Source organism: Lactuca sativa, chromosome 7 (genome assembly GCF_002870075.4).
Source record: "Lactuca sativa cultivar Salinas chromosome 7, Lsat_Salinas_v11, whole genome shotgun sequence".
Taxonomy (NCBI): Eukaryota; Viridiplantae; Streptophyta; class Magnoliopsida; order Asterales; family Asteraceae; genus Lactuca; species Lactuca sativa.
The window spans coordinates 157,251,566-157,266,629 of NC_056629.2; the positions used below are offsets into that span (position 1 = coordinate 157,251,566).

General features: G+C 36.9%; 1 protein-coding gene across 1 annotated transcript; it reads right to left on the reverse strand.

Moving 5' to 3' along the window:
- Positions 1-457: 457 nt before the first annotated feature.
- Positions 458-4,438, reverse strand: LOC111900380 (PI-PLC X domain-containing protein At5g67130). Its single transcript, XM_023896270.2, has 9 exons — positions 4,270-4,438; positions 4,100-4,183; positions 3,891-4,013; positions 3,677-3,814; positions 2,938-3,036; positions 2,541-2,844; positions 1,912-2,135; positions 818-904; positions 458-745 (listed from the first exon to the last, which is right to left on the reverse strand). Exons 1-9 carry the CDS (start codon positions 4,273-4,275, stop codon positions 596-598), a joined length of 1,215 nt encoding a protein of 404 aa, XP_023752038.1. The 5' UTR covers positions 4,276-4,438; the 3' UTR covers positions 458-595.
- Between the last annotated feature and the right edge of the window lie 10,626 nt (positions 4,439-15,064).

The window sequence follows — 15,064 nt, forward strand, 5'->3', positions numbered from 1 at the left end:
TTTATGTATTTTTTTAAAACTTTTTATATGTATATGTTTACGGGGGCGGGGGCGGGGGTCAGAAGAGGAATTTGAGGGCAGGGGCAGGGGCGGGGGTGGAAAAGATGGAGATTTCAGGGGCGGGGGCGGAGGAACATAAATTTTTTGGGGGCGTGGGTGGAGGATGCAATCCCCATCCCGTTTGCCCCAGTTGACGTCCCTATTTATTTAGCTTTATTCATAGTTGGTTTCTATCTAATCACTCGATCATCTTTGTATTTCCCTCATCCTTCTTATTTAACAAAAGTAATCTTACCATCTCAAAACACAGATCAACGGATTACATTCCTCAATCTTCTCACGTAAATGCTAGAAGAAATTAATATATGTCAACTAAATATAAAATTTAAATTAATAATTTACAATAATAAAACATTATAAACTTTAAGAAAAAAAAAAAAAAAAAACCACTTCACAATTCACAAATTCGCTAATCACATGCAATTCAATCACTAATTCAATTTTGTGTGTTTAAAAAGCAGTTAAAACGACATACGAAAAAGTAGGCAAGTCGCTGACGTGTAATATTTCTAAAGCTTTAACTACCTTTAGTCCTTTACAAAGACAAAATCAAAGTCAACACCACCAAACCTGTAAGAAACAGCCACGGTTGACCAGCCTTGACCGCCGTGCTTTTCCCTCCTTTAGTTGTGACCGGAGCAACCTCCGCCTCCGGGATATTACACGCTCCAAATGTCATATTTGGCTGCACAATAATTAAATTTTTTAAGTTATTTAAATTTTAAAAAAAAAAAAATTTAAGTTTGAAAGTGATTACCCTGCATGCTGAAATACTGTTACAACCACAAACTAACTGCCCGTTAGCCATATCTACTGCCGCAGGTGCACCCCCGCCATTGCTCCTCTGAAAAAAATTTACATTTTTTTTCACATGTGTCATGTATATTTAAAAGAATTACAAAAATGGTCCCTAGCATTCTGGTTTTTATTGTGTTTAGTTATAAACTGAGATTTTTTTTTCAATTTTGGTCCTTATTTCAAGGTTCCATGGACCAAAACTCAAAATATGTTTCAGTTTTGGACTAAACATTATAAAAGTCAGAAAAAGACAGGGACCATTTTTGTATTTTACCTTTCGATTTAAATTTTAAAGTGAGTCACAAAATATGTCATTTTAACGTGTTTGGTCAGAAATTGAAATATTTTTCAATTGTGGTCCTTATTTTAAGGTTTATATCTATTTTCGTCCACAGGGCTTTCTGATGCTGGCCCTCTTTTAAGGTTTCAAATCAATTTTAGTATAATTTACAGAAATGGTCATTCTTATCATGTTTAGTCTAAAAGTTGAAATATTTTGCAAATTTGGTACTTATTTCAAGGTTTCTATTTGGTTTTGGTTCTTGTTTTAAGTTTTCATGTCAATTTAGTCCTTATTTCAAAGTTTCTAGTTACAAAAATTGATATTAAACCTTGAAATAAGGACTAAACACAGTACAACTCAAAAAGCAAAAGGACCATGTTTTACAATTTACTCTAGATAAAAAGTAAAAATACAAAAACGGCCCCTATGCTTTGTGAGTTTTCCCTGTTTACTCCAAAAATGATTTTTTTTCAACTTTGATCCCTACTTTTAGGTTTTGTATCAATTTTGCTCCTTCTTTTAGGACAAAACCCATGTGAAACCTCGAAACAAGGACCAAATCTAAAAATAAAACCAATTTTAGACTAAACACAGTTAAAATAATAATAAAAACACAGGGGCAATTTTGTAATTTACTCTTTTAAGATTAAAGTGAGCTGTAATAAGGTTTGCATAAACTAGATGGAAAATGTAAAATCACATAAAAGGACATTCAGCTATATAACTAAAACCAACATTACAAGGGTATATTTGGAAAATATTGTGAATACCTTGTAGAAGTCAACAGCAATGAAATTAGGCCACCTTTTATGGTCTAGATCATGGCATGTGTTCATCATGTTTATTAATGGGGCTGAATTTTCTTTGCAAGCTTGGGTAAAATCGGGTGTATCAGGAAAATAGTTCATTAAAACAAGTGACCTTGATGTAGTGTTCATGGTAGGGGATTCAGCTCGATTAGGGCATAAACCACTTTTCATCCCATCCGTTCCATCTGCAATTTCAAAGTCCGTTAACTGAGGGGTAAAATGGTCATTTACTTTCATCGAGTTCAAAAACTTGAAACAATCTTCGTTTATACATAATACACCACTTTATTATCTCTCCCGTTGTTTACATATTACATAAGGTTTGTTTTGTATCCTTTATAGAATGAATATACCGTCTGAATAAGACTAAATGACCATTTTACCCTTACATTCCAAAAAAACAAATTTCACAATACTTCATCAATTTTCACAAGAGTTAAGTTAGTGTCTTAATATATGTGAACAAAAGGATGTTTCTTTGGACTAAATGAAGGAGAGGAAATGACCGTTTTACCCTTCTATGATTATAAAACAAATAGAGTTATATATGAGTGTTTGAAAGTTAGGAAATGGAGATGTTTTAAACTCACATTGATTCTCAACCATGTATTTCCATTGATATGCAATTCCTTCTGTGCGTTCTTTAGAAGATTTGGAAGTGAAAACCACTAAACGGAAATTTTGTTTGACCATAAAGTCAACTGTGGGCCAATCACCACCATTGCTAGGCATTTGAGCTACTGGAAACCAGAATTTTCTCAAACCAGCATTGTTGAAGACATTAGTTAGACCATTTTGAGAGGTAACATAATCTTCAATGATTATAGTCACAATTTCAGTAGGATTCTTTTCCAAGAACTCTCGAATCTCTTTCAGAACATTAATGGCAGGTTGCTGATGATAAACAGTAAGACAAAAGGTCACTTATTTAAGTTAAATTGTTTTTGACATGTTAGAAATTCGGTAAGTTGTTAATTAAATACTTACAAAAGCTGTGTAATTGAAGCATTTTCCACCAAAGGAATGACATAACCAAATGTCATTCTCAAAGTCATACATATCAAGCATCAACCCTCTCACACCATTCTGTAAAGAAAGTAAGCAGATAATTATTAATGGGCTTTTTATTTTTTAACAGGTTGTTATAAAACATAAGGTGTTGTTAAATTTGTTATGTCATTCTTTAATTAAGTCAAACACAAAACTAACTTCATTTTCCAGTAGGGAAACCATATAATAATGAGCACTATATTTTATTTGAGATTATTTAACTACTTTACCCATGTTAGTCTCCATGAGGGTTAGCACAACTGCATAATTATTAAACAAAGACAAGCATGAGAGATTATGTTATTATTATATGCACTTCATCTAACCTTTGAAGGCATATATACCTTCCTTCATTATACTTCCATGTGGTTGGTAGGTTACATACTATATTCAATGAGAAAGGAAACACTTTTTTGGGTTTAAATTGTTCATACCCCACATCACCTAACTAAATTGGTTATATCTGTGAATATGATAAATGATTCGTTTGTAAGCCCTAAATTGATATTGAATCAATTAAGAACTGTACAAAAAATACATGATAGTCATAAAAGATCGTTAAATCCCTAAACAATATAACTTAAACAAGCCTAAAATCAAATTACTCAAACAACAAAGCTTTATTTCTGCCTAGAATTACTACCATCAGTTGAAGAAAAAAGAGAGAGAAGCTTACATCGAGCTGAGAACTAACAGAATCCTGCTGATTCGTCGGAGCTAGAACAACAGAGCCTGTAACTGACGTTTCTCCCAATCTAGCAAACGAATTGTGCGTCGTTAACCACGAGTATCGATTGAATGGCAATCCTTTCGCCTGTAATCACACTTAATCACATCAAACAAACACACATTCACAATGATTTTCACACGCATAACATACTAATATATACCTTAGAGAAAGGACTGAGAGGCTGAACGCGAGTACACCGAGGACGAACATTTCCGTCAGCGACGCAAGCCTCACAATGTAACCCTGAGTCACAGTTTTGATTATTTACGCAGGTTTGTCCTTCCTGATAGATTATCCAAAGTTCAAATCAGTTCAACTAATTAGCCATAAACAATACCTTCCAAAACATTCACCAGTTCGAAAATCGACCTTGAGTGCTGCAGCGTAGGTGATCACGAAAACTGCGACGAAGAAAGTTGCGAACAACAACACATTGCATCCAAATTTGATTCTCTGCAAAATTCAAGTAGCATCTTTAGCTTGTTGTTGATGAAACCAAAAATACATACATGACAGTTATAGAGAAACAGAATCCTTGCCTCCATTGATGATGTGAAGGAGAAATTTGAGGTGATATACGTACGAATGTGTCTATATATTTGGGATGAAAGAATTTATCCAATTTATCGGTTTGCTTGAATGTCGGTTTAGTTGGTAAAGATGAACAGTGTATATTCAAATGGCGTGCACTCTGCACTCTGACGCCCTGCCATTGTTATTGTACGTCGTTTTTAACTTTTTATGCTTTTACTTTTGAGACAAAATTATGAATTTTTAATTAATGACCTCTAAAAAAACTAAATAATTGAGGATTACAAATTTACAAAAACAACATGATTTTTAATTCAATTTAAAATGTAGATATTAGCAAATATTAGGAGTTACACTTATTTCTTTATATGAACATCTTTACTGCTGAACGTTAAATTGAAATTAGGCCATTTATATTTAGGAAATTAGGATTACGTATACATTCTATTTTATTTTTAGTTTTTTATATCTTTAAGAAATTAAACACATTTTAAATAATCCATCTTACGTGGAATCATGATAGTTATGTCTTATATCAACAAACAATCGTATAAAATAAGCCATTGCGTAAGTCTTTAAATTTAGAGCATTTACTCATTTTTAACTTTTACCTTTTTAACAAAAAATCGATATAAAAAAATAAAAAAATAAAAAAATTGTTTGAGAGTATGAGTTTAAATTTTAACTTTATACAAAAACTCTAAAGCTAAAAGTTATTTCACATAGTGTTAAACAAAAAAAAGTCATTTTTAACTTTCGTATAATCATGATAGCAATGTCTTATATCAAGAAAATATTGTATACAAAAAAGTCATTGCATAAGAACTTTAAATTTAGAGCATTAGTCGTTTTTAACTTTTACCTTTTTAACAAAAAATTGATATAAACAAAAAATTGATATAAACAAAAAATATGTGTTTGAGAGTATCAGATCTAAAGTTTGGGTGGCCATGCACGAGCTTTTGGTGTTATTTCTCCATTTTGACCTAAGTTTGTGCTTTATACATGCATTGGACATGCATGACTGAAAAGCATCCATCCTTGTTATGTATTAGGCCTTATGAAGCTCTCTAGAAAGTGGGAAATGATGGCTTAATAGATTGAAAGTTGAATCTGTTAAGCTGTGGGAGCCCAGATCCCATGACATGGCATTTTAGTCGCCACGACGTGGCGACTGGGGTTGCCTAATTGTTTTGTCTTGGAGTGCCTATGACGTGGAGACCTGCTGATGTTGACTTTGATCGTTGACTTTTGTCCATGATTGACTTTTGGTCAACTTAAGGGTTTTAGGGTGTAGACTGAGAATGTACCTTTTTATTGTTGTTAGGTGTCTCATAGTAATGGTTTACACTGTGTGAGAGCTACTGTGGTTAGTTGATATCCGTAAGGTGAGTCTTCTGAATGTATTACTATTACCTATGTCATAGTGTGCATGTTAGACTAACTAAGTCTTATTTGTTATTGTTGTTATACGTGATGCGGAGTTGCTGATATCTCCAAGGCATGTTGTTAATGTTGGAATAGTGTCTAAGGCTGTAACTATATCCGGTTGTGCATGGTCCTTTTGGGTTGCCTTCACCATAGCAACTTGATAGGATGATTTATTAAGAGAGAGTAAATATTATTAATATATTATGTGAATAATATAATGAATAATATATTGTTATTTGATTAATATAAGTCATAGAATTAATTAGAATTAATTTGGTGACTTAAAGAGATTAATTAAATAAAGGGGTATAAACTGTCAATTGTTTGATAGTTAAGCTTTAAACTGTAAATCCATTTGGATATACTATGGACGAATTCTAAGAGGATTAGGATAGCTAAAATCGTCCATTAGAGTTATCTAGGAATGGATTTGGATAGCCTTAAGAGAAGATTATCTGATAGGGACTTATCTGTAATCATTAAGGAATCTACAAGTATAAATAGACCCCATGGCATAGGGAATTCGACACTTCTGAAAAAGCAAGAGAACTCTGGTCGAATTCCTCCCCTCTCCTCTCTCCAAAATCATCCTCCTTGCTTTGGTGTTTGTAAGCCATTAGAGGAGTGACATTTGTGACTCTAGAAGCTCCAAGACCTCAAGATCAACAAGGAACTCAAAGGTATGATTCTAGATCTGTTTTAATGTTCTTGTTTAACCTAATTAGTAAATTAGAAGTCTTGGATTCAAAGCATGTTTATTAGAAAGCCTAGATCCAAGCATTAGGGTTTTGCATGCGCACATAGGAAAGTTCTTATGGCTAAAACCCATCAGTGGTATCAGAGCCTAGCTTGGTTTTCTGTAAATTGTTGCTTGATTAACTGAAACAAACCTGCAAAATTCGAATTTTTGGTTTCTGAGTCATGGACTCGGCGAGTCTCAAAGTGGACTCGGCGAGTAGGCCTGACTCGGCGAGTCCATTTGTGCACTCGGCGAGTCCAGGCGTCAGGAATGGCCAGATTCGGGATTTCTTTGTGTTTATCTTATCTTAACTTACCATAAACTAATTAGATCAACATTAATTCGTTTTTCTGATAAATATGACTATTATCTTGATCTAGTTAAGGGTAATTATCAACTAATTAAATATTTAATTTCCTTATATGATAATTAATTAATTATTTTAATTATTTTGGTAATTATCTTAAAAAGAAATCTTGAATAAATCAAATATAGATAATTAGGATATTAATTGTTAATTGGAATTATTTGTTATTTGATCCTCCATGTTTTAAATGTTTAAAACCTACCCTCATGTTTTGAAATTTACTTTTGTGATTAAAAGCTTTAATTTAGACAACTTAAATTTCAAACCCTAGATTTTAAAAGTTTTAAAATACAACCCTATACTAATATGATATTACTAGAATAATATATATGTATAACTAAATGCTAGTCTTACCGTTAGTAGGCCTCATTCACGAAGCCGGTCTATAAGGTGGGTATAAGGTTGCGGCCTATAAAATGGCGCTTAATGGGTGTACACTCACACCCACCGCTTGCTTGATTGGTGGAGGGTCGTTAGCCGAACGGGTAGGATAGGGCAACCTCATCCTCTCATTAAAAGTATAATAAGAAATACAAAGTAACTACACACATTTTAAAAAAAAAAAATTCCCAATCCTAGTTACTTTAGGAAAAGTGAATTGATGCAATCCCATGAAATTACACTTTGCACCTTGCTAAGATGTTGGTGGAGCGTGTGTGGTTTACCGGCACACTAATTGGTTCTAAGCGAAGGTGGCAAAGGGTGATTCGTTGTTTATCATAGTTCGATGGAGCGTGTGTGGTTTACCGGCACGTCGAATAGGTGATTGTTACAATGAAGGCGCCATGTGAATTTGCATGGTAATTCACACCCGCTTTGTGATCCTCGGCATCCCAGTCACAAACAAGAGGGGCATATCGAGATTTAAACATGCCATTGAATAGATTCAATGAATCTCATCCGAACCTAGGAATTCTCAAAAACACTTAGGACTAATAGTGTAAGCTTTTGATGGAGAATTAGTGAATCGTCATTCACTTACCTTCAATTTATTTGCATGTTAGATTACGGCATCCCTTTTCTAGTATGTAAATGTTATTGTTGGATCCTAGCCCTAATTTTCTTATTGGGTGATAATTAGGGATTCTTATTCAAATCTATCTTTGTCCTTTTCTAATTGTAGATGTCGAACACAAACAACGCTGCTGCTAGTTCTTTCACATTGATGAGCCTTTGCCAAAAGGTCACCTTCGATGGAACGAACTTTAGCGAATGGATAAGATACATTCGCACCATTGCTCGCTATGAGGATAAAGAGTATGTCCTCGATGAGAAGCTCGAGAAAATCAACCCCGAAATTGCTACTCCCGCCGAAATCACCGCCTTTGAAACTCATGAGCGAGATGCAACGAAGGTACATTGCATCATGATCGCCACCATGAACTCCGAATTCCAAAAGTCCTACGAGGACATGTACCCGTACGAGATGCATCAAGACTTATTGGAGAGGTACCACCAAAACGCGAGACAAGAGAGGTACGAGATTTTCACTAACATGATTTCCGCGAAGATGGGTCATGGAGAATCACTTACCGTGCACTTGCAAAAGATGCAAAGGTATGTTGACCGCCTCCGCAAGTTAAATGTTGACTTCGGTGAAGACTTGGCGATCGACATGGTGCTTCACTCTTTGCCTTCGATGTACAACCAATTTAGGATGACCTACCACATGAACAAAGAAGAGGTCACCCTAAGCAAGCTCCAAGGTCTCTTGAGGGTTGCTGAGAGCAACTTCAAGGACAAGTCTGTTGCACCCACTCCCAATCCGCCCGCTGCTCCTGTCTTGGCTATTGGACAAGGGAAGGGAAAGAAGAGGAAAGCTTCATCCAAGAACCATCGCAAGGTGAAAGCCCGAGATGGTGCCTCTTCTAGTGGGACCAAAGTTGATCCCGCCAAGCCCTGCTCTAACCCGAAGGAGGCAGAGTGCCACCACTGCCACAAGATAGGACATTGGAAGAGAAGCTGCCCGGATTACCTGCAAGCAATCAAAGAAGGAAAGATCAAGCCATCTTTCGCAGGTATATATACAATCAAATCTAACGATTCTAATCATGCTATTTCTTGGGTTCTTGATACCGGTTGTGGTTATCACATTTGTTCTAATGTGCAGGGACTAAGAAGAAGTAGGGATGTGGAGCAAGGAAGGATCAATCTAATCATGGGGAACAGAAGATCGTCGCCTGTGACCAAGATTGGAGTGTACTCCTTAGTGCTTAGGAATAGTTTAGTTTTAGATTTGAACAATTGTTGCTATTCGCCAGAAATGGCAAGAAACATCATTTCATTTCATGGTTTATATAGACAAGGATTTAGATTTTCTTTTAATAATGAGAATGGTTCTATTTTGGCTTATCTAAATGGTGTCTTTTACTTTGAAGTTATACCATGTAATGGAATATATGAAACCGTTATGATTGTTGATAACTTAGGAAATGATGTCTTGAATATTGATTCTTCCACTAGTATGGATAAAGCTTCCTTGTGGCATTGTCGTCTTGGACATGTCAACAAGAAACGCATAGCCCAACTCCAAAAGGATGGAGTGTTGGAGTCATTCGACCTTAGGGAAGATGACACATGCGAGTCTTGTTTGCTTGGAAAGATGACTAAGTCGCCCTTCACAAGTACTTGTGAAAGGGGCGAGGGTCTATTGGACCTAATACATACCGATGTATGTGGACCGTTTAGATCAACCACGAAGGATGGGAACCGCTTCTATGTGACTTTTACCGATGACTATAGTAGATATGGGTATATCTACTTAATCAAGCAAAAGTCAGACACCTTTGAAAAGTTCAAAGAGTTCAAGAATGAAGTGGAGAATCAATTGGGCAGGAAAATCAAGATGCTTCGATCCGATCGAGGAGGAGAGTACCTAAGTCTTGAATTCCACGACTATCTCAAGGAGTGTGGAATAGTTTCGCAATTGACGCCTCCTAGGACACCGCAGTTAAATGGTGTGGCAGAAAGGCGTAATCGAACCTTATTGGATATGGTTCGCTCTATGATGAGTCGTGCTTCACTACCAATCTCTTTTTGGGGGTATGCCTTAGAGACTGCCGCCCATATCCTTAACCGAGTCCCTACTAAGAAGGTTGCCAAAACACCTCACGAGATGTGGACAGGGAAAGCTCCCTCGTTGGCACATATCAAGGTTTGGGGTTGCGAGGCTTTCGTAAGACGAGATGCTCACGACAAGCTTGAACCTCGAAGTGAGCGATGTATTTTCATCGGCTACCCGCAGACATCCTTTGGATATCTCTTCTATAGACCGAAGGACAATGTTGTCTTCGTTGCAAGGAGAGGAGTTTTCCGAGAGCGAGAACTCATAAGCCAAGGAGACAGTGGGAGGCAAATCGAACTTGAAGAGATTCAAGAGTCGATAGATGAAGGAACCTCTACCGCTGGCACTCAACCCGAGGAGGAAACTCCGGTTGAACCGATTGACGAATCCTTACCTCTTAGACGTTCCGATAGAGTTAGAGTTCTACCCCAGTTTTATGGTTTTCATATTACTACCGAAGGGGACACGTATATTAGTGATGGAACACTAGTAAATCTTGATGAACCTAATAGCTATAAGGAAGCCATGGCAGGCCCGGAGTCTGCAAAATGGAAAGAGGCAATGGATAGCGAGATCCAATCCATGTATCATAACCAAGTTTGGAATTTGGTTGATTTTGTGCCCGGACGTAAGACCGTTGGGTGCAAATGGATCTTCAAGAAGAAGACCGACGTGGATGGAAACGTACACACATATAAAGCGCGATTGGTTGCGAAAGGCTTTACTCAAACTCCTGGAGTTGACTATGATGAGACCTTCTCACCAGTTGCGAAGATTAAATCTATTAGAGTGATGCTAGCTATTGCCGCATTTCATGATTATGAGATTTGGCAAATGGATGTCAAGACCGCTTTCCTTAATGGGAAGCTGGCTGAGGATGTTTACATGGCTCAGCCCGAAGGGTTTGTGGATCCGAAGCATCCGAATAGAGTGTGTAAGCTTGAAAAGTCCATTTATGGACTTAAACAAGCGTCTCGCAGATGGAATCTTTGCTTCGATGAGAAAGTCAAAGAGTTTGGATTTGTACGAAGCGAAGACGAGTCTTGTGTATATGTCAAAGCCAGTGGGAGTATAGTAAGCTTTCTCGTCCTATATGTTGATGACATATTGCTCATAGGAAATGACATCCCGACTCTGCAGGAAGTTAAGTCCTGGCTCGGGAAGTGCTTCGCTATGAAGGACCTCGGAGAAGCTTCTTACATTTTGGGAATAAGGATAGTGAGAGAAAGAAGTAAGAGACTAATTGGACTTAGTCAGAACACTTACTTGGAGAAGGTACTGAAACGTTTTAGTATGGAAAACTCAAAGAAGGGAGAATTACCAATACAAAGTAATGCCAAATTGAGTAAGACTCAAAGTCCGAGTACCGAAGCTGAGATAGCAGAAATGAGCCGAGTACCATACGCTTCCGCAATTGGCTCAATCATGTACGCCATGACTTGTACTCGCCCTGATGTAGCTTTCGCTTTGAGCATGGTTAGCAGATATCAAGGGAACCCTGGCAAAGCCCATTGGATAGCGGTGAAGAATATCCTTAAGTACCTTCGGAGGACGAAGGAATGGTTCTTAGTCCTCGGAGGAAGTGATGACTTGAAGGTGCGAGGGTATAGTGACGCCAGTTTTCAAACCGACAGGGACAACTACCGTTCGCAGTCGGGCTGGGTCTTTACCCTAAATGGAGGAGCAGTGACATGGAAAAGTTCCAAGCAGGAAACCGTAGCTGATTCAACGTGCGAATCAGAGTACATTGCAGCGAGCGAAGCGTCGAAGGAGGCAATATGGCTAAAGAACTTCATCAGTGATCTTGGAGTCGTACCTGCCATAAAGGAGCCAATGGAGATTTTCTGTGATAACGAAGGTGCGGTTGCCTTAACCAAGGAACCAAGGGATCATGGTAGATCAAGACATATCGACAGAAAATATCACTTCATCAGACATCGTGTAGAAGAAGGACAACTCGTAGTAAAGAGGATATCATCAGAAGATAACCCAGCAGATCCGCTTACGAAGGGACTGAGTAGGGTTAAGCACTTACAGCATGCTAGGAGTATTGGGCTGAAGGATGATATTAGCATAGATTAGATAGTATTAGAAACGTGTAATAGATAAATGTAAATTGACATTTGATGATTAAATAAAGGAGTTTTATTTATGAGTAATGATACTATCTTATGTTAATTGTTTAGCTATTGTTTCACTTTGCATGTTTTGACTTCCAAAATAATTGAGTTTATTAGGAATAATCGAATTATTCAAATAGTCCACAATCGTTCATATGTTGGGAGTAGATATGAAAGAAGATTGTCATGAATTGGTGTGTAGAATGTCTAAATGGTGTTAGACATAGCAAAGGATTGCTACAACGTTCATGAGTGCTTATGAACTAGTTTTGAGCATTGGAATAAACCCGCGCTTGCTGGAATCACCTTGTGGAATACGATATAGAAGGTGATCGCAAGACGATAATATCATATAGTCTTAAAACCTAGATATATGGTTTATTATTTGTTAATTGATTGTACATTGATAATGCGAAAACGCATCAGTAACTTGGTGTTATAAAACGTATTGTTGTGTATAGTTGGTTAATGAATAAGTAAATGCATATAAGTCGAAGTTTATCTGTAACTTTTATCTAAGAAGGTAAAAGCGATATCTCGGCCGCTCGATGATTTGATTTGACTTATGTGTCGGGCCCGGTCAGAACTGAATTGATATGTTCGATTAAGTTCTATGTCGAATAAATCAGAGATCGAGAAACCTAAATGCTTGACTAACCATTCCATAGGATTGTCAGCATGATATCTAGCAGAGGACTGTACGTTCCCTTATCTAAAGGACAAGATTGATTAGATCAGAGTTGACAGCGTCTTTGAGAGCTATGATTGCAAACCAAGTTGTACTAGTATAGTTACTAGACTTATCCAAGTGGGAGACTGTTGGAATAGTGTCTAAGGCTGTAACTATATCCGGTTGTGCATGGTCCTTTTGGGTTGCCTTCACCATAGCAACTTGATAGGATGATTTATTAAGAGAGAGTAAATATTATTAATATATTATGTGAATAATATAATGAATAATATATTGTTATTTGATTAATATAAGTCATAGAATTAATTAGAATTAATTTGGTGACTTAAAGAGATTAATTAAATAAAGGGGTATAAACTGTCAATTGTTTGATAGTTAAGCTTTAAACTGTAAATCCATTTGGATATACTATGGACGAATTCTAAGAGGATTAGGATAGCTAAAATCGTCCATTAGAGTTATCTAGGAATGGATTTGGATAGCCTTAAGAGAAGATTATCTGATAGGGACTTATCTGTAATCATTAAGGAATCTACAAGTATAAATAGACCCCATGGCATAGGGAATTCGACACTTCTGAAAAAGCAAGAGAACTCTGGTCGAATTCCTCCCCTCTCCTCTCTCCAAAATCATCCTCCTTGCTTTGGTGTTTGTAAGCCATTAGAGGAGTGACATTTGTGACTCTAGAAGCTCCAAGACCTCAAGATCAACAAGGAACTCAAAGGTATGATTCTAGATCTGTTTTAATGTTCTTGTTTAACCTAATTAGTAAATTAGAAGTCTTGGATTCAAAGCATGTTTATTAGAAAGCCTAGATCCAAGCATTAGGGTTTTGCATGCGCACATAGGAAAGTTCTTATGGCTAAAACCCATCAGTTAACCCATTGGCACTACTAATAGTCCAGGGTTGCTGTTAGCCCATAAGGCGTGTTGTTAGCCCATCGGACGTGTTGCTAGTCCACCGAGCGTATTGTTAACACATTTGGATTGCTGATAATCCACAGGGTTGCTGATAACGTATAAATGTTTATTTATGATGTGTTGTATTTGATATTTTGGGGAACTCACCAAGCTTCATGCCTACAGATGTGGATTAAATGTGTTTCAGGTACTTCAGATGATCTTGGGAAGGCGAAGACTTGATTGTACACATCCACCTGCAGTTTTGTGATTTCTCATGTTTTGATACTTTGATATTTTAGGATAACTATATTTGATACTTATGATTTTATTGACTTGGGTTTTATGAAAAAAATGCTTTATCTAAATTAAAAATGAAATTTTTTTATAAAAAGTGAGACGTTACATTATCCGTGAACCAGATTAGAAGGTCAAATGCCACTAGAATAATGGAAGAGGTTTGGAAAGATGTTAACCTCCACCACCAACCACCAACCACCATGTTGTTGGCACCAAAGGCTACCATCGCCACCACCGAGGAGTAGGATGCGACTTAATCCTTGTCAAGATATCAGACATGCCCAACTGACACCTTCCAACTCACTACTCTCGAATAAATACATTAATCTCTTTTTCTTTCTCCCTCTTTCTCACTCTCTCTATAGTATTCATTTATCCCTTGTCTCCCCCACTTCATCCATAATTATAGACAGAGAAAGTGATTGTGCGTCTATGTTTGTATGTGTGTGTGTGAGAGAGAGAGAGAGAGAGAGAGAAAGAGAGAGAGAGAGAGAGAGAGAGAGAGAGAGAGAGTGTGTATGTGTGTGTGTGTGTATGTGTGTGGCCTAATGAAGGAGGATGTTGGTAGAAAGCTGATAATCAAGTCCAAGCTGAAGTGGGTTGGTGTTGGAACCCATTTTGACGATCGTTTTGTGCGGAATAAGAACATCTTGAGATTTAACAATCGTAAAAATATGAAGAACATAAAAGATGAGTAATCACATAATTTACTAGAAAGAGAGAAATAAAATATCACATAAACAACATGGGTTGGGAAAGATAACTCTCCTTTGGTGGGAGAGATCCCACCACACACTCTGTCTCTAGGAACTACATTTTTGGTGCACTCTTACAATAATACATGACCATCTCTCTATATTTGTAAGGAGAGAGAAACTAAACAATACAATAAAGGGAATAAAATAACCTAACTATCACTCATAATTTGTAGAGCATTTCTATGCTCCAACATTCTCTCCCTAAATGCTCGCAAATGATGAGGGATACAAATAAAGTGATAAAAGGCTAAAAGACACAGTAACCGACTAGCAAGTGTTGTAATGAAAATGAAACATAATGAGAACCAAATGCTGAAATGTCTCTATAAAGGTCTTCGGCTTCAAGGTCACCACTCTTGAGGCAGAAAAATAAGATCCAAATCTTCAAACTAGTCATAACCACAATGATCAAGTAGAAGATCCAATAAAATCA